This window comes from Acyrthosiphon pisum, chromosome A2, assembly GCF_005508785.2.
Source record: "Acyrthosiphon pisum isolate AL4f chromosome A2, pea_aphid_22Mar2018_4r6ur, whole genome shotgun sequence".
NCBI lineage: Eukaryota > Metazoa > Arthropoda > Insecta > Hemiptera > Aphididae > Acyrthosiphon > Acyrthosiphon pisum.
This window is the reverse complement of record NC_042495.1, coordinates 39,227,359-39,244,442: the sequence shown is the minus strand read 5'-3', so window position 1 is coordinate 39,244,442 and position 17,084 is coordinate 39,227,359. Positions and strand designations below refer to the sequence as shown.

Sequence of the window (17,084 nt, the reverse complement as noted above, 5' to 3'; positions counted from 1 at the left end):
TATATAGGTATTACTATAGTATGCTTATAATCGTTTTGACTTTGGGCGCAATACACAGTTGACTGTTGGGCACATGCAGCTCGTAGTCACGGGTCTTGACGTCATACAAGACATCATAAAAAAAGACAGGCAATCTCTATCTTGAGGTTTCTGTATCGCACATTCAAGGTCGACAGTACAAATATTTGTACAAATCGTCCCCGCGCCGATTTATTACCCTGGGATCAACAGCTCGTTGACGACATTGTTTAATAACACTCTTTTGCGGTTTCAAAGATTGTGCCACAAGGTCGAAGTAAGGGATATTGTTTTGTTTTTATTTTTATTTTTTTTTTACAGCCAAATCCCCTAGGAGACATGATGTTTGGACACCAGGCGAGATTAAAAGAAGCAAACACCGTCTGTCCCAGGCCTAATCGTGTAGGATTTCTTTCTTATCACTACTCGAGCACTCGGCGGCTTCGAGGTCCAGTCAAGACAAAAAATAAATACTGCACTAATAATAATAAGTTGAGTGTTTTTCGTAAAACGTTTATATACGTAGATATGATACACGATTACGTATACTTACGAAGTGTCAACAAATTATAAAATAAAATGATAGAGAAAATCATAGAAATAATTAATATTGTCAGTATTTTCTCTAACTATTCAAATATTACAATCTATTACAACCAATATTGCATGGAGTAAACACAAGATACGCAAAAACAATTTTATCATAAATAGATCTAAAAAAAACACATGTGGAAGATATTTTAAAATAATTGGAATCAAATTATGTAACAAAATACCATCTTCCGTAATAAACCTACCATTTAATTTATTCAAAAAAAAATTTTGCAATAGTTATTGGAATCTTCTGATTAATTAATAATTTTGTATTAATTTACTCTAATCAATGTTAGTTATTTTAATTTTAATCATGTATAAAAAATAGAAGTGTTATTTTTTATATAATTTGTTTTAGAACTCCTAGGCCCCCACACGAGTTTTCTATTCATTTTCATATGGAATTAAATTAAATAAATAAATAATAAATATTAGTCTATATAGGTACACATATTATGAATCACTTATAATTACAAATAAACAAATAAAATATTGGATAAAGGTATGGGAGGTTTAGAAATAATAACTACGAACCTTTACAAATCACGGTGTGTAAAACAGCGTTTGTTATTTCTTTAACTCGATAGTAATAAATCGTGTGACGCATTCGATGACTAAATTACGATATGAGTTATCAAAATTGTTTATATTTATCGGATCAACAGAATCACACCATTACCGCGAACTTAAAGATGCTGAACACGCTACGTAAATCGTATCCAAACGCATATAATATATATATATACAAAAAGTACACATAAATATTGCATTGTCCCGATAACTATATAATTACAGTGATTATTATCGTAACGACAACTAGGTTAGCGTATAATAATAAAAAGTCAGGCTCGTTAATGGCGTTTTCGCTCGTTTAATATACGGTCATGCGGTAATATTATATTGTTATTATATTATTATATTATATATACGTTCATGAATAATAGCTGTACGCGAAGCGAGTGTTCAATGGGAACCAAGTAACACGATGAATGGAAATACTTTTGAAAAAAACATATATGTAGTAATCGATCGTACAAACGTTATCGTGGTTATTTCTAAGTAATCGGAACCGATATGAGGAAATTTACCTATTATTATTCCTTTGATCACCGGTAAAGTATTCACGTAATAATAATATTAATGATAGTAAAAATAATAAGTATTAAATAGTACAATAATAATATTATAACGATTATTGATATTTTCCAACTCGATGTGCCAATTCGTCAGCCCATTATATCAAGAGCGTGTTATAATATTATATACTTCGACAGGCAAAACTTGCAATATTATTTTTGTCAAATAGCGATATAAACACGTGCAATTTTCCAATGCATTAAATCTTTACGCACACGTCTTGTTATCGACGATCTAAGTATTTCGGTAACACATAACGCTCACATGAATCGCATAATGTGTATATTTTAACATTTATTAATATACAATAAAATACAATACACATAATGTGACATAGCAGGTACCCATCTATTATCTAATATGGTATATAATTTATTATACATAATTAATAAATAGGCATTAATCGGCGAAAACGACAACGGCCGTATCATTTTGTAATGCAATGTACAGTATATATAATAATTATTGTCGTATATAAAATATTATATAATATTATGTGTGAAAACAACAGCTATTGTTAATATCTGGTTTAATAATTATAAATAAATGATTGGTATGACATTTAATTAAAAACGCTTATTTAGCGTGATGAAGAATCATCAAACCTTTCAAAATTAAAAATAAAAAAATTGTATAGATATATAGGTAGTATTGATTATCGAATATAATAACTTTGATTTCATAACATATAGTTTATTATAAAATCAATGATAATATTATATAGACAAGGAAATTGGTTGTCGATCCAAAAGTGCTTTATTACTTATTTTAAATTGACACGCGGCGAATCGCAATGATATTATAATGAAGTTTTGACGTTTTTAAAGTGCGCGTTTGAACTTTGCTCCCCCGTGGCTATTACGTGGGGTAATTATTTTTAAAGTGTTGATTTTTATATTTTGCCATAGTCTCCCGTGAATTGGTGTTTTCAATATTTTGACGGATTTTTACGGTCCGCGTCCGTTACGCACGAGGGGACTATATTTGTGGTAGCGTGTACGTACGTGAAATTGTCTCATGGAAACCTGTTCAGTCTATAAGAACCGTCGCAATCGTATATATAAATCGCAATCGTGAGGGGACTATTATATTATTGAGACATGCGTGTATCGAGGTTTCACGGTGTATAGATATTATACTCCCCAAAAATATAAGTAAGCAATAAAAAAAATTGTCAAGCATCATATATATTTTTTTTAGTACAATATATATATCACGCATGTACACGAGTTATTTATACGGTCTAACGTAAAATTTGATCCAACTATATATTATTTAGAAGACATTTTTCACACGACGAGTGTCAATAATATAAATACATTGGATATTTTGGTATATTTAATATACTTTGTAATGTAATATATTATAGGTATTATATAAATAATTTGAAACTTATTTTAAATACAATGTTTAAAAAAAAATACTATTTTAAAATAATCATACTAACTTAAATTAAAATATCAAAAAAAACCTGCAGAAGGCCCTATAATTAATATATTCTCAACTTTAAATATGGTTGTAAATATCAGGATCAATTCATGGTTTAATTAGTATTAAAAAAAAAGAGTAGTAAAATGGATTACCTATTATAAATGTAAAATCTGGTCTTTTGTGAGTATCTATGTAAAGAAGACAATAACAAATTCGTGTATAACCTCCTCATCAATCAAATAAACTATAGTTTTTTGTAGATATCTTAAATAAATATTTTTGCATATATCTATATGATGGTCCATATTTTAATTTTTTTCTTAAAACTAATAACTATATACGAACCAGCTGAATATCCGGGTTTCACCAATGAGAATTATTTTTTTGTGTTAAATCCTATATAATATATGGTATAATATACGCTATACCTGGTGTACTTGAGTGAATCTCAGTTATAGTGTATATCAGTTCACAGGCAAATCAGGGCCAATGATGTACTTTATAGGCTATTTATAGCTTTGGAAAATAATTTGACCTATATGGGCAAATGAGCAACCGTAAGTCACAGATGATTGAATTTAGCACTTGGTATATTTTTAACTTGGTTTTAACTACTATTACTCTCTTAACTTTTCTGACATAGCTAAAAACAATCTTAGAGGTTTTTGTCAAATTCAATTGAGTAGATTAGTATAATATAAATTTTAGTGGCGCTACACATATACATTTGTTTTAATAGGTATACTTTTTTTCTTTATTCGGGGCCATAAGTGTGACAATTTGATACATGCTTAAACCTGATCTACCCGTGTAACCAATGATCACCATTTATATACAAACAAATTTCCACTGTGAATTTTAAGATCCATGTTTTATCACCTCTTTAAAATGCCGATATTGGAAAATCCTTTCTTATTGCGCTTCTAGATCATTAGAGGAACCACTATTCTAAATTTCAAGTAAGCACGTTTTGTAGTTTTTGAGATATAGCGATGTATGAGCGAGTGAGAGGTATTTGGATTATGTATATAAACATATTTTTATATAAACATAATAATCATCAATACTTAGTTACCTATATACCAATACCTATAAGTTATACACTAAAGTTATACACTCGAGTTAAAAATATAATACCTAGATATAGTATACATATTATAGTAATGAATAATATACTTCATAGGTAGACAGATTAGTAAGCATCCGATATCTGCAGGCAACCTGCACATCATATAGATATGAAAACTAATATTTGCTTAAATCGTATGTTCAAATGAATCCATAATAAAATGTTCATCTTTACTTTGGGTATAACAAATTACCTTGATAAAATCATCAATATAATACTTATTCCTATATATACTATACGTCTATACTATTATTTTGTTATTCGTATGCACCATTATTATCGATAGTGCAGGAATAATATGGTTAGTGGTTATTCGGTAATTCCATTCAATACAATAATAATATACTATCCCCAAACTAATGTCGGCCTATATACGGGCTGCATGTACGATGACCTGATTGTCTATTTAGACATGAACGATGAACCATACATTCTTCGTATGAAATGACCGAACAAATGTTCAGTTTACATTGATAATTCATATGAAAAAAACCTAAAATATATTAGATTAAATATATTATCTACATTCTACACGGAGTGTCACTAACGAACATATAGATAATCTACGAGCTTCGAATACTCACTTAATTAGGTAGAACAATATTAATAAGTCATAAGTGATAACCGTAAAGATATGTGAGGATACATTCTATTTATATTTATATTGTACATTATAAACATCTAATATGTTTAATTTTAACATTCACATTTTAAATTTAACGTTAATGTTTGCTATTACGTCTTCATAATATATTATATTGTACTAACATGATTAATTAAATAACAACAGTAATTAGGTCTGTATATAAAACTATTAAAATAATCAATGATTAAATCAACAAGTAATGATAAGTATATAATATAGAAGAACTGAATCCTTGTGAAATGTCAATTTAGTAAAGCCAATTGATACCTATAGATATAATAATAGTCTTTTGTTGTAAATATAGACGAATTGTATTTATATTTTTGCCTTTATTTCTGATAAACGTATTTTAGTAGTTAATTATTATTAGGTACACGTACACTATATAAGTACCTACAGCAATTTTAAAAGTCATGTATAATAATACTATTGGTGGACCTACAATAATACTTTGCAATATTTAAATATTAACTATATAATATTATATATAACTCACTTAACAACAAAAAATAACATAAATCATAGGTATAGATGTCACGGATCGATTATAATGTTAATAATTAAAAAATACTTTATACTTGCATAATATGAGATTATAATAATATATAAAAATATATATTACCTATTTATAGAGTTACTGATTATATTATAATAATAAAGACTCACCTCTGCTCATGTCAGCCTTGACGGGGTGGGGGGACGTCGAGTCATACACGACTGCTGGCTCCAAGAGGCTGCAAATAAACTTTTGATGTCACTCCGAAAAAAAAAACAAACCACTCCGTTCGATCCGAAGACGAATAACCCACACGGGACGTGTGTATTGTCGCTAATATAGCCGGCGAGTGTGTTGCACAATCGGGAAAATCGTATAGGAGATTAGTGATTATTGTACGAAACCGTATTATGCGCGGTGTTCGACTTAAACCGTTTATATAAATATCTGTATCTATCGATAAATGTAAAATAAATCGACCAGGTGTGACAAAAAAATAATAACAATATCGTTGTAAGTAAATAAAGTTATGATAGGCCGTCAAAAAACATACCGTCGTATAATATTATTATCGACGATAAAAAGAAAATAATAATATATTATGTATAACAGATCAACCGTCCGTGACGACTAAACGACGACGACCGACGACGAATGGTGATAGCGACGGATGATGAGCGCTGCGTTCACCAGACCGCGAACCGGATCGACGCGATCGGACTGTTGACTGCCGGGCCACGAGATCGACGACGCCGAAGCTGTCCCCGGGGTTCGCGCAGCCGGGGTGCGGCGGGGTGGGATGGGTCGGCGGCGGTGGCGGCGGCGGTGTACTACGATGCGCACGCACGCGCTTCCTTTGGGTGCGCCGGGACGTTCGCCGCCGTCGTGCACACACATCGATGCGGTGTTTACGTGAGCGAGTGATGGGCGGAGCCGGTTCCGGAGATTGTGGGCGGGGCGGGCACCCTGCCAGCTGCAATCGGCGATTCCCCACCACCGCCGCGGTGGCGGTCTTCGTCGACGTCGTAGCCTCCACCGCCGCCGCCGCTCATCAACGGCGCTCATCGTCGCTCATCGCCGACGCGCGCGGTCATCCGCGGCGGCCGCCCTTATTCCTTTGCACGCCGACTCAGACCACTCGCCCGTCCCGTTTACGGGGGTGTCTTCACCGCGCCGACAAGCCGCGAGTGAGATTTCATTTTTTCGCTCTTAATTAATATTGTATTATATTATTATTTATTCTTTGAATTTTGCAATCTGATAAGTTAATATAAAATTATATAGGTACGCTATATACGCTATATATATATATATATAAGATCCCGCAGCGTATATGCAATCATTTATATTATATTATAATTATAACGGGCATTGTGTTTACCTATAGGTATATTTACTGGGGCAAACGGTTTTTTTTTGTTGACTTGTTCGAGTTTTTATAATTATTTCGCTCTTCGTTTATTATTAGGGGCGCCGGGCATCGATTTTGCTATACGAATTTGTTATAGTATCTTTATATACATTATTACCAACTCAATATTATACAAATAGGTTAAATACCAGAGTTCTTTAGATCGGTGGTTTTTTACACCCAGTTTTCAAAAGTTTCCTCTTTTTCCTTTTCCAATATTTCAATTAATATAATACATTTGGTTAATATTATGCTAGGTAGTAGGTACCTAGGTATATTTACTCTGCAGTTTGGTATATTAATATAATATATTGTATGCGTATAAATATAGTTATACAAATAATACTTTTACACATAGGTACACCAACATAGAAAATGTGATGAAATATCTAACAAGTGGTTTTATTATATACAACCATCTATACATATATTATAGTACCCATGTAATAAACGCATAATCTGTACGAAACAGAAAATAAAAAAACAATAACTATATCTACGTGGGACTTCAAAACGAATTCGAACAAAATTACGTCTATAATTCTTTAAAGACGTGGTATAAACCAAACATATGTTATTAAATATGTATTTAAAGTTTTTCCACATAGCAAACGAACACCATATTTTTAACTTTTTAACTGTATATTATTATATATAGATATAGGTATATAATATATAACATAGGTACCCATATACACTATAAGGATATTTTCTGATGGTCGTGTAAACTTTTCTAACTGCATATAACAATACTTCGATTTGAATATTTTTCAACCACAAAAACAATAGCTATAGGGTCGACTTTTAAGTCGTCTATCAAAACATAATATTTAACTCTTGTTGTATGTACCTATAGTATATATACAATATATATACACTTAATTTATAATATATAATAAAAGTTAACGTATTATAATTTATATAACACCATTTTATGTACATCACTGCTGCAGCTTACTGGTATACTGCTAAACTGCTTTACTATTATATATACCCAAACTAAGTCCGCAACCAAAAGGCAAAAACCAATCTCTGAGGTAGGGAATATTTTTTTTGTAGATATTTCAGGACAAAATATTATCATAATATTCAAAAATAAAAACTTTTTTATTCTCTTTATGACTGCAGATTTTATTTTTGCGCTTTTACGAAAATATATCATTCTTAATACCTACAATTGTCAATAAACAATATTCACTCCTATAAAATTTTTCTACTACCTATTAAAAATGTTGGGGGTCCGGACCCCGGGACCCGCTCACCATAGTTACTGACATGATTATAAATAGATTTAGCCATGTTATACGTGTTTAATAGCGGGCGTTTACGGTTTTCGAATACCGCATTTCAAATTATTACCTATGTATAGGTAATATGAAAACGTGTAACTCGAGTATTTTACTTTTCATGATATTATATATATATATATATATTTACTGTCAAATTGCATACGACCCAACGCTATGATGTATTACAAAATATCATGTCTAACTATATAGCTCCTACGTTTGCAAATTCACTGCAATTAGTAAAATACTGTTGTGCGCGTAATATGCTCACTAAGATAATATTATAATATATTATATCAAGTAAGTACCAATCGGTATTAAGAGGACGTTTCACCCACATTTGTTGTGTCCGTCTAACACACGTATGGCATAGCAAAAACTGTTTTGCGCGGGAAAAAACTGAGAAGGCTACATGCAGTCACAACTAAGAAACAAAATAATCACCACATAAAAAGTAGAACTTTGGGCGTGCAATATCGTTTTTATTTTTTTGATATCACTTATACGAAAAAAGTTCTTATTGTTTCAAAAACCATTATTATTTGTGTTTTTCAAACTTTAATAACTTTTTTGAAGTTCCGATATCGAAAAACATAAAAACGATATTGCACAGCCAAAGTTCTCATTTAAATGTGGACAATGTGGTGAAAATATAATTTCTTAGTTATGACTTATGACTGTAGCCTTCTCGGTTCTTTCCCGCGCAAAACAGTTTTCGCTATAAGTATGCCGTATGTGTGTAAGTCGGAGATAACAAATGCGGATGAAACGTCCTCTTAAAGTATCTATTATGCAGATACTTATGATCTTGAAAGTTTGGGAACGACAAAAATTGAGGATGTGGATTATTGTGAACTGTGGGGGAACGTGGTAAAAGCGCGCTAAAAGCCTTCATTGCCTGTAAGCATAAAAAAAAACAATATATACTTATTAACCTATATTGTTCAATGTTCTATTTATAGCTTATGTATATATAATATATTATGTAATCATACCTTTTATATTCCTAAACACTATTTTTTAAACTGTGTATAATATATTAATTTTACTATTAATTTAATTTATATACATAATAGTATAATACATGTATATATTAGCAGTACCTGTAATATCTAGAAGGCAATAATCAAATGGTCGCACGCTTATATAATGCCTATATCATATAAATATATTATAATATTTATGTGTGTGTGGTGGGGGGGGGGGTACTATATTTACTATATATATATATATAATCTATAGATTATAGGTAAGGTATATACTGGGCACTGGCTTACTATATAATATAAATCTAATATTTTTTGTCATTGCTCTTGTACTTCATCCCTTATGCATAAAAAACTTATTGTACTCTTACATAACATAATTATTATGTGTGTAATATAGGTATAACTATATATATATATCCGACACACACGAAAATGTATAGTCGCAGATGACTGTAGCTAACCGTCCCATGTATACAGGGTATATACCTAATATATATATATTATCCGCCAACTATAAGTGGGCTGTTCTAAATAATAGCTCATATTATATAATATATGCACCTACCTATAAATTGGCTAAGTATATACCACCACAACAATAATAATAATATACCTATATAATATTATATTGATATACATTATATTTTGTTTTATATATATATCAATAACTATATATAGTGGTATGTATTATTAAAGGGAACAGATTCGCGTATTTTTCTTTCCAGTTTCCCACGACGACAACGTGTCCGGTCGATAATTGCGGGCCACCGTCACTTACTTGAATAATATATATATAAATGATCCACTACAGTATAAATAATACATAATAATATATATGAACTAAACGTAATAATATAAATTATAATCGGTCGTTTATTCTTGTGGACGAACACCGCCGCCGATGCGTTGTGTATAATATGTACCTATGTGTGTCTGTGTGTGTGTGTATTAATGTAGAACAACGAAAATCCGTTGGGGCCGGATGTCGGGGCTACCGGAAGTCATTGGCGCAGTAATAACATATATGCACACAAATCGCGCGGACGGTCCCCCGCGCGACTCCTGGGCGGCGATGACATGAAGGCAATTGTTATCTGGGGACCGCCCGGCGCTTTCATACGTCAATCCGATTCCGTCGTCGTCGTCTCCACGTGTGCGTGTGTATTCGGCAATATACTAATAGCACATATACTCACATATTTCGTACATAGAGACAATCGACGAATTTTTTCATTTCATTTCTCCTCACCTATACTGTAATACCAGTTTTGCTTTATATTATCCGTGTGTATGCGTGTGTGTACCAATGCATCGCTTTCGGGCCGTTGACGCTTCGCGAATGCCTCCACTCCTTAACCCCCTTACAAGTTTATCCAATACTTATACCTATACTGAAGTGCCATACAGCATATAGGTATAATACTGCATATTAAATAATATTATTATTTAATAAGTATAGGTGTAAAAGCTGATTTAAACTCAAACAAATGCACCATGTACACTATCGTGATCGTTACATTTTTACTTAGGTATATTTTCATTTTATATAGGTAGGAGGTGTACACAGTAGGGTGTTTATCTAGAGAACTTTACTGCATTGCAGTTTGCATCTTTTGACATTTTTTATTTTCTAGGTCTTTTTTGTCTGTTTTGGTCATTTTCTTTTTTTTTTCTTAGAAATGTTCTACACGTTTTATATAGATGAGGTACCTATACCTCATACAACTTAGGTACTTCAAGATATTTTATTTTGACATTTTTATAATTTTGAAATTTTTATTGCGTCAGTTTTTTTTAGAGTTTTTACTGAATTTTCTAAGATTTTAAGTTCATTAAATTCACACCCCTAAATTTAAAGTATATAATGCCGTCACAGTTTTCAATATAGTTGTAAAGTGATCGTAAAGTACCTACACGAATGATATAGCTATAGTCTATAAACAAGCAGTTATATATATATTATACGTAATACGTATATACTAGCTACATACAACAACTTTTTTGTTTTACTTCATAGAACCTATATGTATACCTATATCATATATACCGAACACTGTAGCAGTATTATATTATATAATATTATATATATTATGCTATATTAGGTTTATATTAAGTGAACGAGGTGTTTTATCTACATTTAATATATATGATATACTAACCATTATTTAGGGTGAATATCAACAAGTATATATATATAATGTTTAAGCCCCTCTCGTTGTAATAGCGTCGTTTTAAGCGCGAGTCACGCAAATCCGAGTGTTATGCGTTTAACACGCGTATATATATACAAGAAGCGTATCACTAAAACATATAATGAGATTTATCGCTAGTCCGACGATGAGAACCTATATACTTTTACGATATGTATATTATATACCTATATATATTATACAAAAGTGAGTATAACTAAACCGCTATATCCGGGTCGTCGTCCCGATGCAGTGGTAGTTATTTACGGTAGAAAAAAGCTGTTTGACGATTTTAATCGGTGTATATAGTGTAGGTATATCGTATTTATATACCACGGTATACGCGTAAAACGTGTACTTGTCTATAAAAGGGGAAAAACGAATTTTCAATTAACTTAAAAATAAAATAAAAACAATTCACAGAGCTAAGCTAGTTTTCAAATGGAACCTATATGTATATAGTATATATACATATTACATAAGTAGGGATTTATAGCTGCATCAGTGCGCGACTGCACGTCACGGGCGAAAAGTAGATTTTATTCGAGTGGTACAACGTGCAGGTCCAGAGTCTGAAGATTCGTGGCGACGACGGTAGGTAAGTAGGTATATAGCGTCGGCGGCGGGCGTCGTGTGGTAAATCGCTAGCCGATCGATATCCGCGACCTTTTCGCCACGCCCTGGATAGGTAACCTGCAGCGTCCTTATGTATATGTATAATATATATACGTTTGGCGTTGCATCGCGGGCTTTTAAGTTTGATTCGTATTGGTATAGTTTTGTAAGTCATATTTAATTTTTCATCCCTCGGCGTTCGTCCCCCGCGACAAACGACGACGACGTTTAACAATATAACTCCGTATTTTTGTTACTATACTTATTATGGTATTATTGTTATTGCATTGTTATGATTTTTTTTCTGCTCGTCCCCATGCGTACCCGTCGCAAAGTCGCAAAGTCGTAAGACAAGCGCTATAATAATATGTAGGTACACGCATCACACACGTATATTATATCTCACATACGTTGTATAACGGACACAACGTATATTATATTAGTATATATCTGCTGCACGGCGGTGACAACAATTGCGCTAATCAAAAAGCCATTCACGGAGGAGACGGGCGACGGACGGACAACGAGGATCACTATCCGCGTGTGACATAACCATATACGTCTGTATAATATGCACAAGGTAACACGATACCTGACACGACACTGTACGGCATATATACAAACATCACGACGTCGTCTCGCCGTTGTCGTCGTAGATATTATGCACCTATATAGGTACACAAAATAATAATAATATACACATATAAGTCGCGTCTACACTATAATAATATGTTCGTTGATGATCACACGACGAGAGGGTTATACCACTTATATACCTGCAGCTATATAAAATATGTATTGTATATGTATATAAAGTCGTGTGTGTGTATATAGGTATATACGCGCATATACACTCGACCCGCGTATATAATATGTACACATATATAAAAGAAGCGTGTTTTTCTCATGAAGTCACGACGACTTCGCGGGTCCGCAACGGGGGTTACTGGTCTGCGCATATATATATGTATGTATGTATATTTGGTGCGGCGTGTACAACACTGCACCCGTCGCACATATAACGTCAACACAGATAAGTACCGCCGGCTCGCGGTTTATTGTGCTTGTGAAACAGATCGGAAGCGCTCGTATGTTTTATGTCATTGTGCGGAACGCAGCGGAGATCTCTCCAATAACAATAATAATTACTATTGAATTGCACAAGCTGCAAAAAAAATATTAATAATAATAATAATAATAAAAACCGCCGAATAATAGCTGAGCGCGACTATACCTCGCGAGCCCTCCCCCCACCCCTTCGACCGTTCCCCGAAATCCCCACCCGCCGAGATGATCGACGTCGGACGACATAACGGATTTTTAATGGATCGTTTTGAGATGCTGGTTCGCTGACTTTGGCGGATATTATATTATATTGCAGACGCACACCGAGCAAACGTTTGGCAGGTATAGGTATATATAGGTATTATTATATTATAAAGTTATTTAATGTCCATTATACTATATGATATACGAATATTGTTTAAAATAATACCGACGCATTAATATCTTAAAATATACCTATAGGTATACAATATATACATGCAATATATTATATTATTATACGTGTGATGGGTGACGCGAAGAAGTGGGAAGTATGTACATAATATAATACAGCAGCCGCGATAGTTTTTCGGGGGCGCGGTGGGCACGTGCCATTGTGCGGGAAAAGTTTCTATTTTTCTCCTCCCAATGTAAAATTTATATATAATATATAACGACTGGCAGCGGCGGTTCCGTGAGCGCCACAAGGGACGCGGTATTTTTTTTTTCACTCAGCTTTTTCTTTTTCTTCTTTTTATTTCTTTTTTTTTCAATCCGCTCGGAATTGACTTTCGCGATTGAAAAATCTCCTGTTACTTTTATTTATACACAGTGCCTGTGTATATACATACACCACCGACCGATAAGGTCAGCGCGGCGGCTTTTGTAAAGAAGCACGGGCAATAAATGACCCCTCGTCTCGCACAGAAGCTGCAACTAGCATATGTATGTTTTAGATACATTCGGATTTAAAGGATCTTATCTCGGAAAAGGGACGATGATTTTAAAGTCCAGCGTGAACCCATGTGATTCACTGTTTGCTGTATTTTTTTTTTGCAGCGCAGTTCACACCCCCTTTTTCATTTTCAATTGGGTCACGCAGACAATCAATTTCACTAAAGTATTTTGAATTACGTGTCCCTCGACGAACATATTCGAGAAATCCATTTGCAAACAGGCTATGCACGAAAATGAACATAAGCTACCGCTATTTAAACTTTAAAGTAAACATAATTTTAATAAAATATTATGTTTTATGAACACTATAATATAATATAGAATTATATTATTGCAGGCACATTATTTGCACCTATGTATCGACCATAATCTTCTACTCAACTATTTATTCATATTGAGAGTCAAGAATAATCAATTCCCAAACTGACATTATATGGCTTTTTGTGACTTTCATAATTTACTAATAAACTGTGTAAGTACTATAGGTACAGCTCTTTTCTCTATTAGAAGAAATTTTAAATTCTAATTTTCTTCTCAGTACATCTCAACTTTTCCTATACCTACTGGCTTTACTATGTTCTATCCAGAATAAGAGCACACCAGGCGGTCACCGTCAAAATCTGCTTGGCTACGTAAATCTGGTGTACTTTTATTCTGAATAGAGTATAATTCTAATAATATTAACTCAATTAAATCTGTTTTTCATTTCATCCACGATAAAGGTTCCAAAATTAAAAAATGTATGTGATTTGATTCAGGGGCGCCGTGGGTTTGATTTGGGGGCCGTATATCGTTTGCGCATCGTCTGTTTACCTGTGTCAAAATATCGTACATACATCATATGCACATCAAAATTCTAAACAATAGAAGGGTATAAAAATAATTATACACACATATAATATTATATAGATAATGGATAATTTAATATTCATAGGCACAAGTTTTTGTTCAATAAGCATTTAAAGTTAAATGTTGACCAAATTTATAAAAAACTCAACAATTTGCAAATTATTTTGTATTTTAAATTATTTTATTCAACTAAATTTTGTTCAGTTCAATTAGGAATATTACAGTCATAGTTATAATTATAATACAAATATATACATATAGTTTGAGAAAAGCTAAACGCTTTTGGGTATACATCTTTTTTTCAGTTCTATTGTTAAATAATATTAATGCACAAATTATGTACGACCTTTTAAACGATCGATTCACAAACGATGTATAACCCAAAAATCGAACGATGCGCAACTGTCTTACAAAAAAGGTCAAAAATAACAATAGTGATGCGCAAACGACAACCAGTGGATTTGGGGTATCGCAGGGTATACATTAGCGGCCCTATTATCATAATATAGGCCGTATCATAAACATATTGGTCTGCCTTAATTTCATACTGGTGCCGATGCCCGATGTATCAGTTAAATTGAATTAATTAAAACAATTAATATAAGATAAAAATATTTTATAAATAAAGGGATATACATAGACATACTTCAATATTAAAGATATAGAAAGAAAATGTATATTAATGAATATACATAAATATTATACTTTTATCAAAATTATCACTTAAAATATTAATTATTTTTCATCCCTCATAGTGAAGTTAGAAATAACTCCAACATGGTTACATTTCAATTTTCATTGTTATAACTTATAACAATGGCCTGGTGGTAGAAAAATGTGGCCTGGTAAAAAATTTGGCAGCCCTATTTTAAAACTGAAATGGCAACCCTGATTTGCATGTTATTGTGTTTATTTATATTTTTAAACAAACAATTTGAATATAATTTTTGTTAATATTTCTTTAATAAAAAAAAAAATATTTATTTACTTACTTACTAGTTACAATGTGAAGTAACCGTTTAAATATAATTACAACTAGGGCTCGAATTTAATTTAATTTTTTTTGGATTATTTTATATATTGCTAGGTAAACTATATAAATTAATTTTTAGACTTAATGAATGGAGTAGAAACCTATCAAAAGTTTTAACTTTTTTGGTGATTAGTCAAATTAAAGAATACAAAAAATGCATTGATTTTAATTTTTAAATTATTGTAATCTTGCGTGGCCATGAATTCATGACCAACAATATATTTTATGTATCGAAGCCACATTATTTATTTTATTTTACTGCGTAGGTATTAATTGTTTATTTTAGATAATATTTGAAGTGTGTAAATATTTTATATATTTTAAAATTTACAAATATAATATAATACATACCTTTAAAATATACTTAGGTACCTACTATATTTTTCAATATTAGAATACATCTCAAAATATGCAAATTCCAGAATCAAAAATAATCATAATAACAACTGCATACAATCAGTAGCTTATTTTTTAAGTATGAGCTCAGGTATAACAATAGATTTTGTTTAAGATTTTTTTATATTTCTAGTATTTTTAGTATTTTCTGGTATAAATTCCTTTAGACTTTAAGTTACAATTAATAATTATATGGTTGATATCCTAGCTCTTATAAGAACTAGGACACTGTAGCACTTCGGACATGTGGCATAATGTTATAATAATATGTTTTTAATATTAAATAATTTATGACCATACTGTATATTATACCATAATCAATATTATATTTTTCAAGTAGATACTAGGTTATAGGTATATAAGGTACCTAAAAATTAGAAAATATTCTTCTATTTATTTTTCATTTTTTTACGTTAAAAAGTATTCATCAGTACATGAATTTATTATATAACGAAATAATATATAATGATCGAGCATATTAATACTTGTCGTATAATGCATTTCAAACCAATGAAAACGAAAAAAAAAAAGAAGACACAAGTCACTGAGACTATATTATTATGTTCGCAAAAAAAGAATAAATCGCTGACAAATGTTATAATACGCATAACGGATATATAATATGTAGGTATATTGTAAATCTACCGTACATATTACGACAACGACACGGGGACAACTGAACAGATCTCGAGGGTCCAACCCGGTATATAATATAACTCGGTGCCGCGTAAAGGCCTATATTATGCTCACGAACGTATAAAAATATAATGAAAATGGGTTTTGTCGTTCGTTATACCAACTACCCATGTGTGTACATGTGTTTATAACAACTTGGATTAATATACAACACGATATGCTCGG

General features: G+C 31.9%; 1 protein-coding gene across 2 annotated transcripts in view; it reads right to left on the bottom strand.

The window, feature by feature from the left end:
- LOC100166991 (histone-lysine N-methyltransferase PRDM16) overlaps window positions 1–17,084 on the bottom strand; it is a 108,138-nt gene that overhangs the window by 27,107 nt on the left and 63,947 nt on the right. Inside the window, exon 1 of one of the 2 annotated variants that reach the window (XM_001945400.5) lies at window positions 5,622–6,206. The exons of the other annotated variant lie outside the window; for it this stretch is intronic. Within the exon in view, the coding sequence (XP_001945435.2) occupies window positions 5,622–5,631 (10 nt within the window). The 5' untranslated portion in view covers window positions 5,632–6,206. Of the gene's footprint in view, window positions 1–5,621; window positions 6,207–17,084 lie in introns of those variants that run through there. 2 annotated transcript variants of the gene reach the window in all.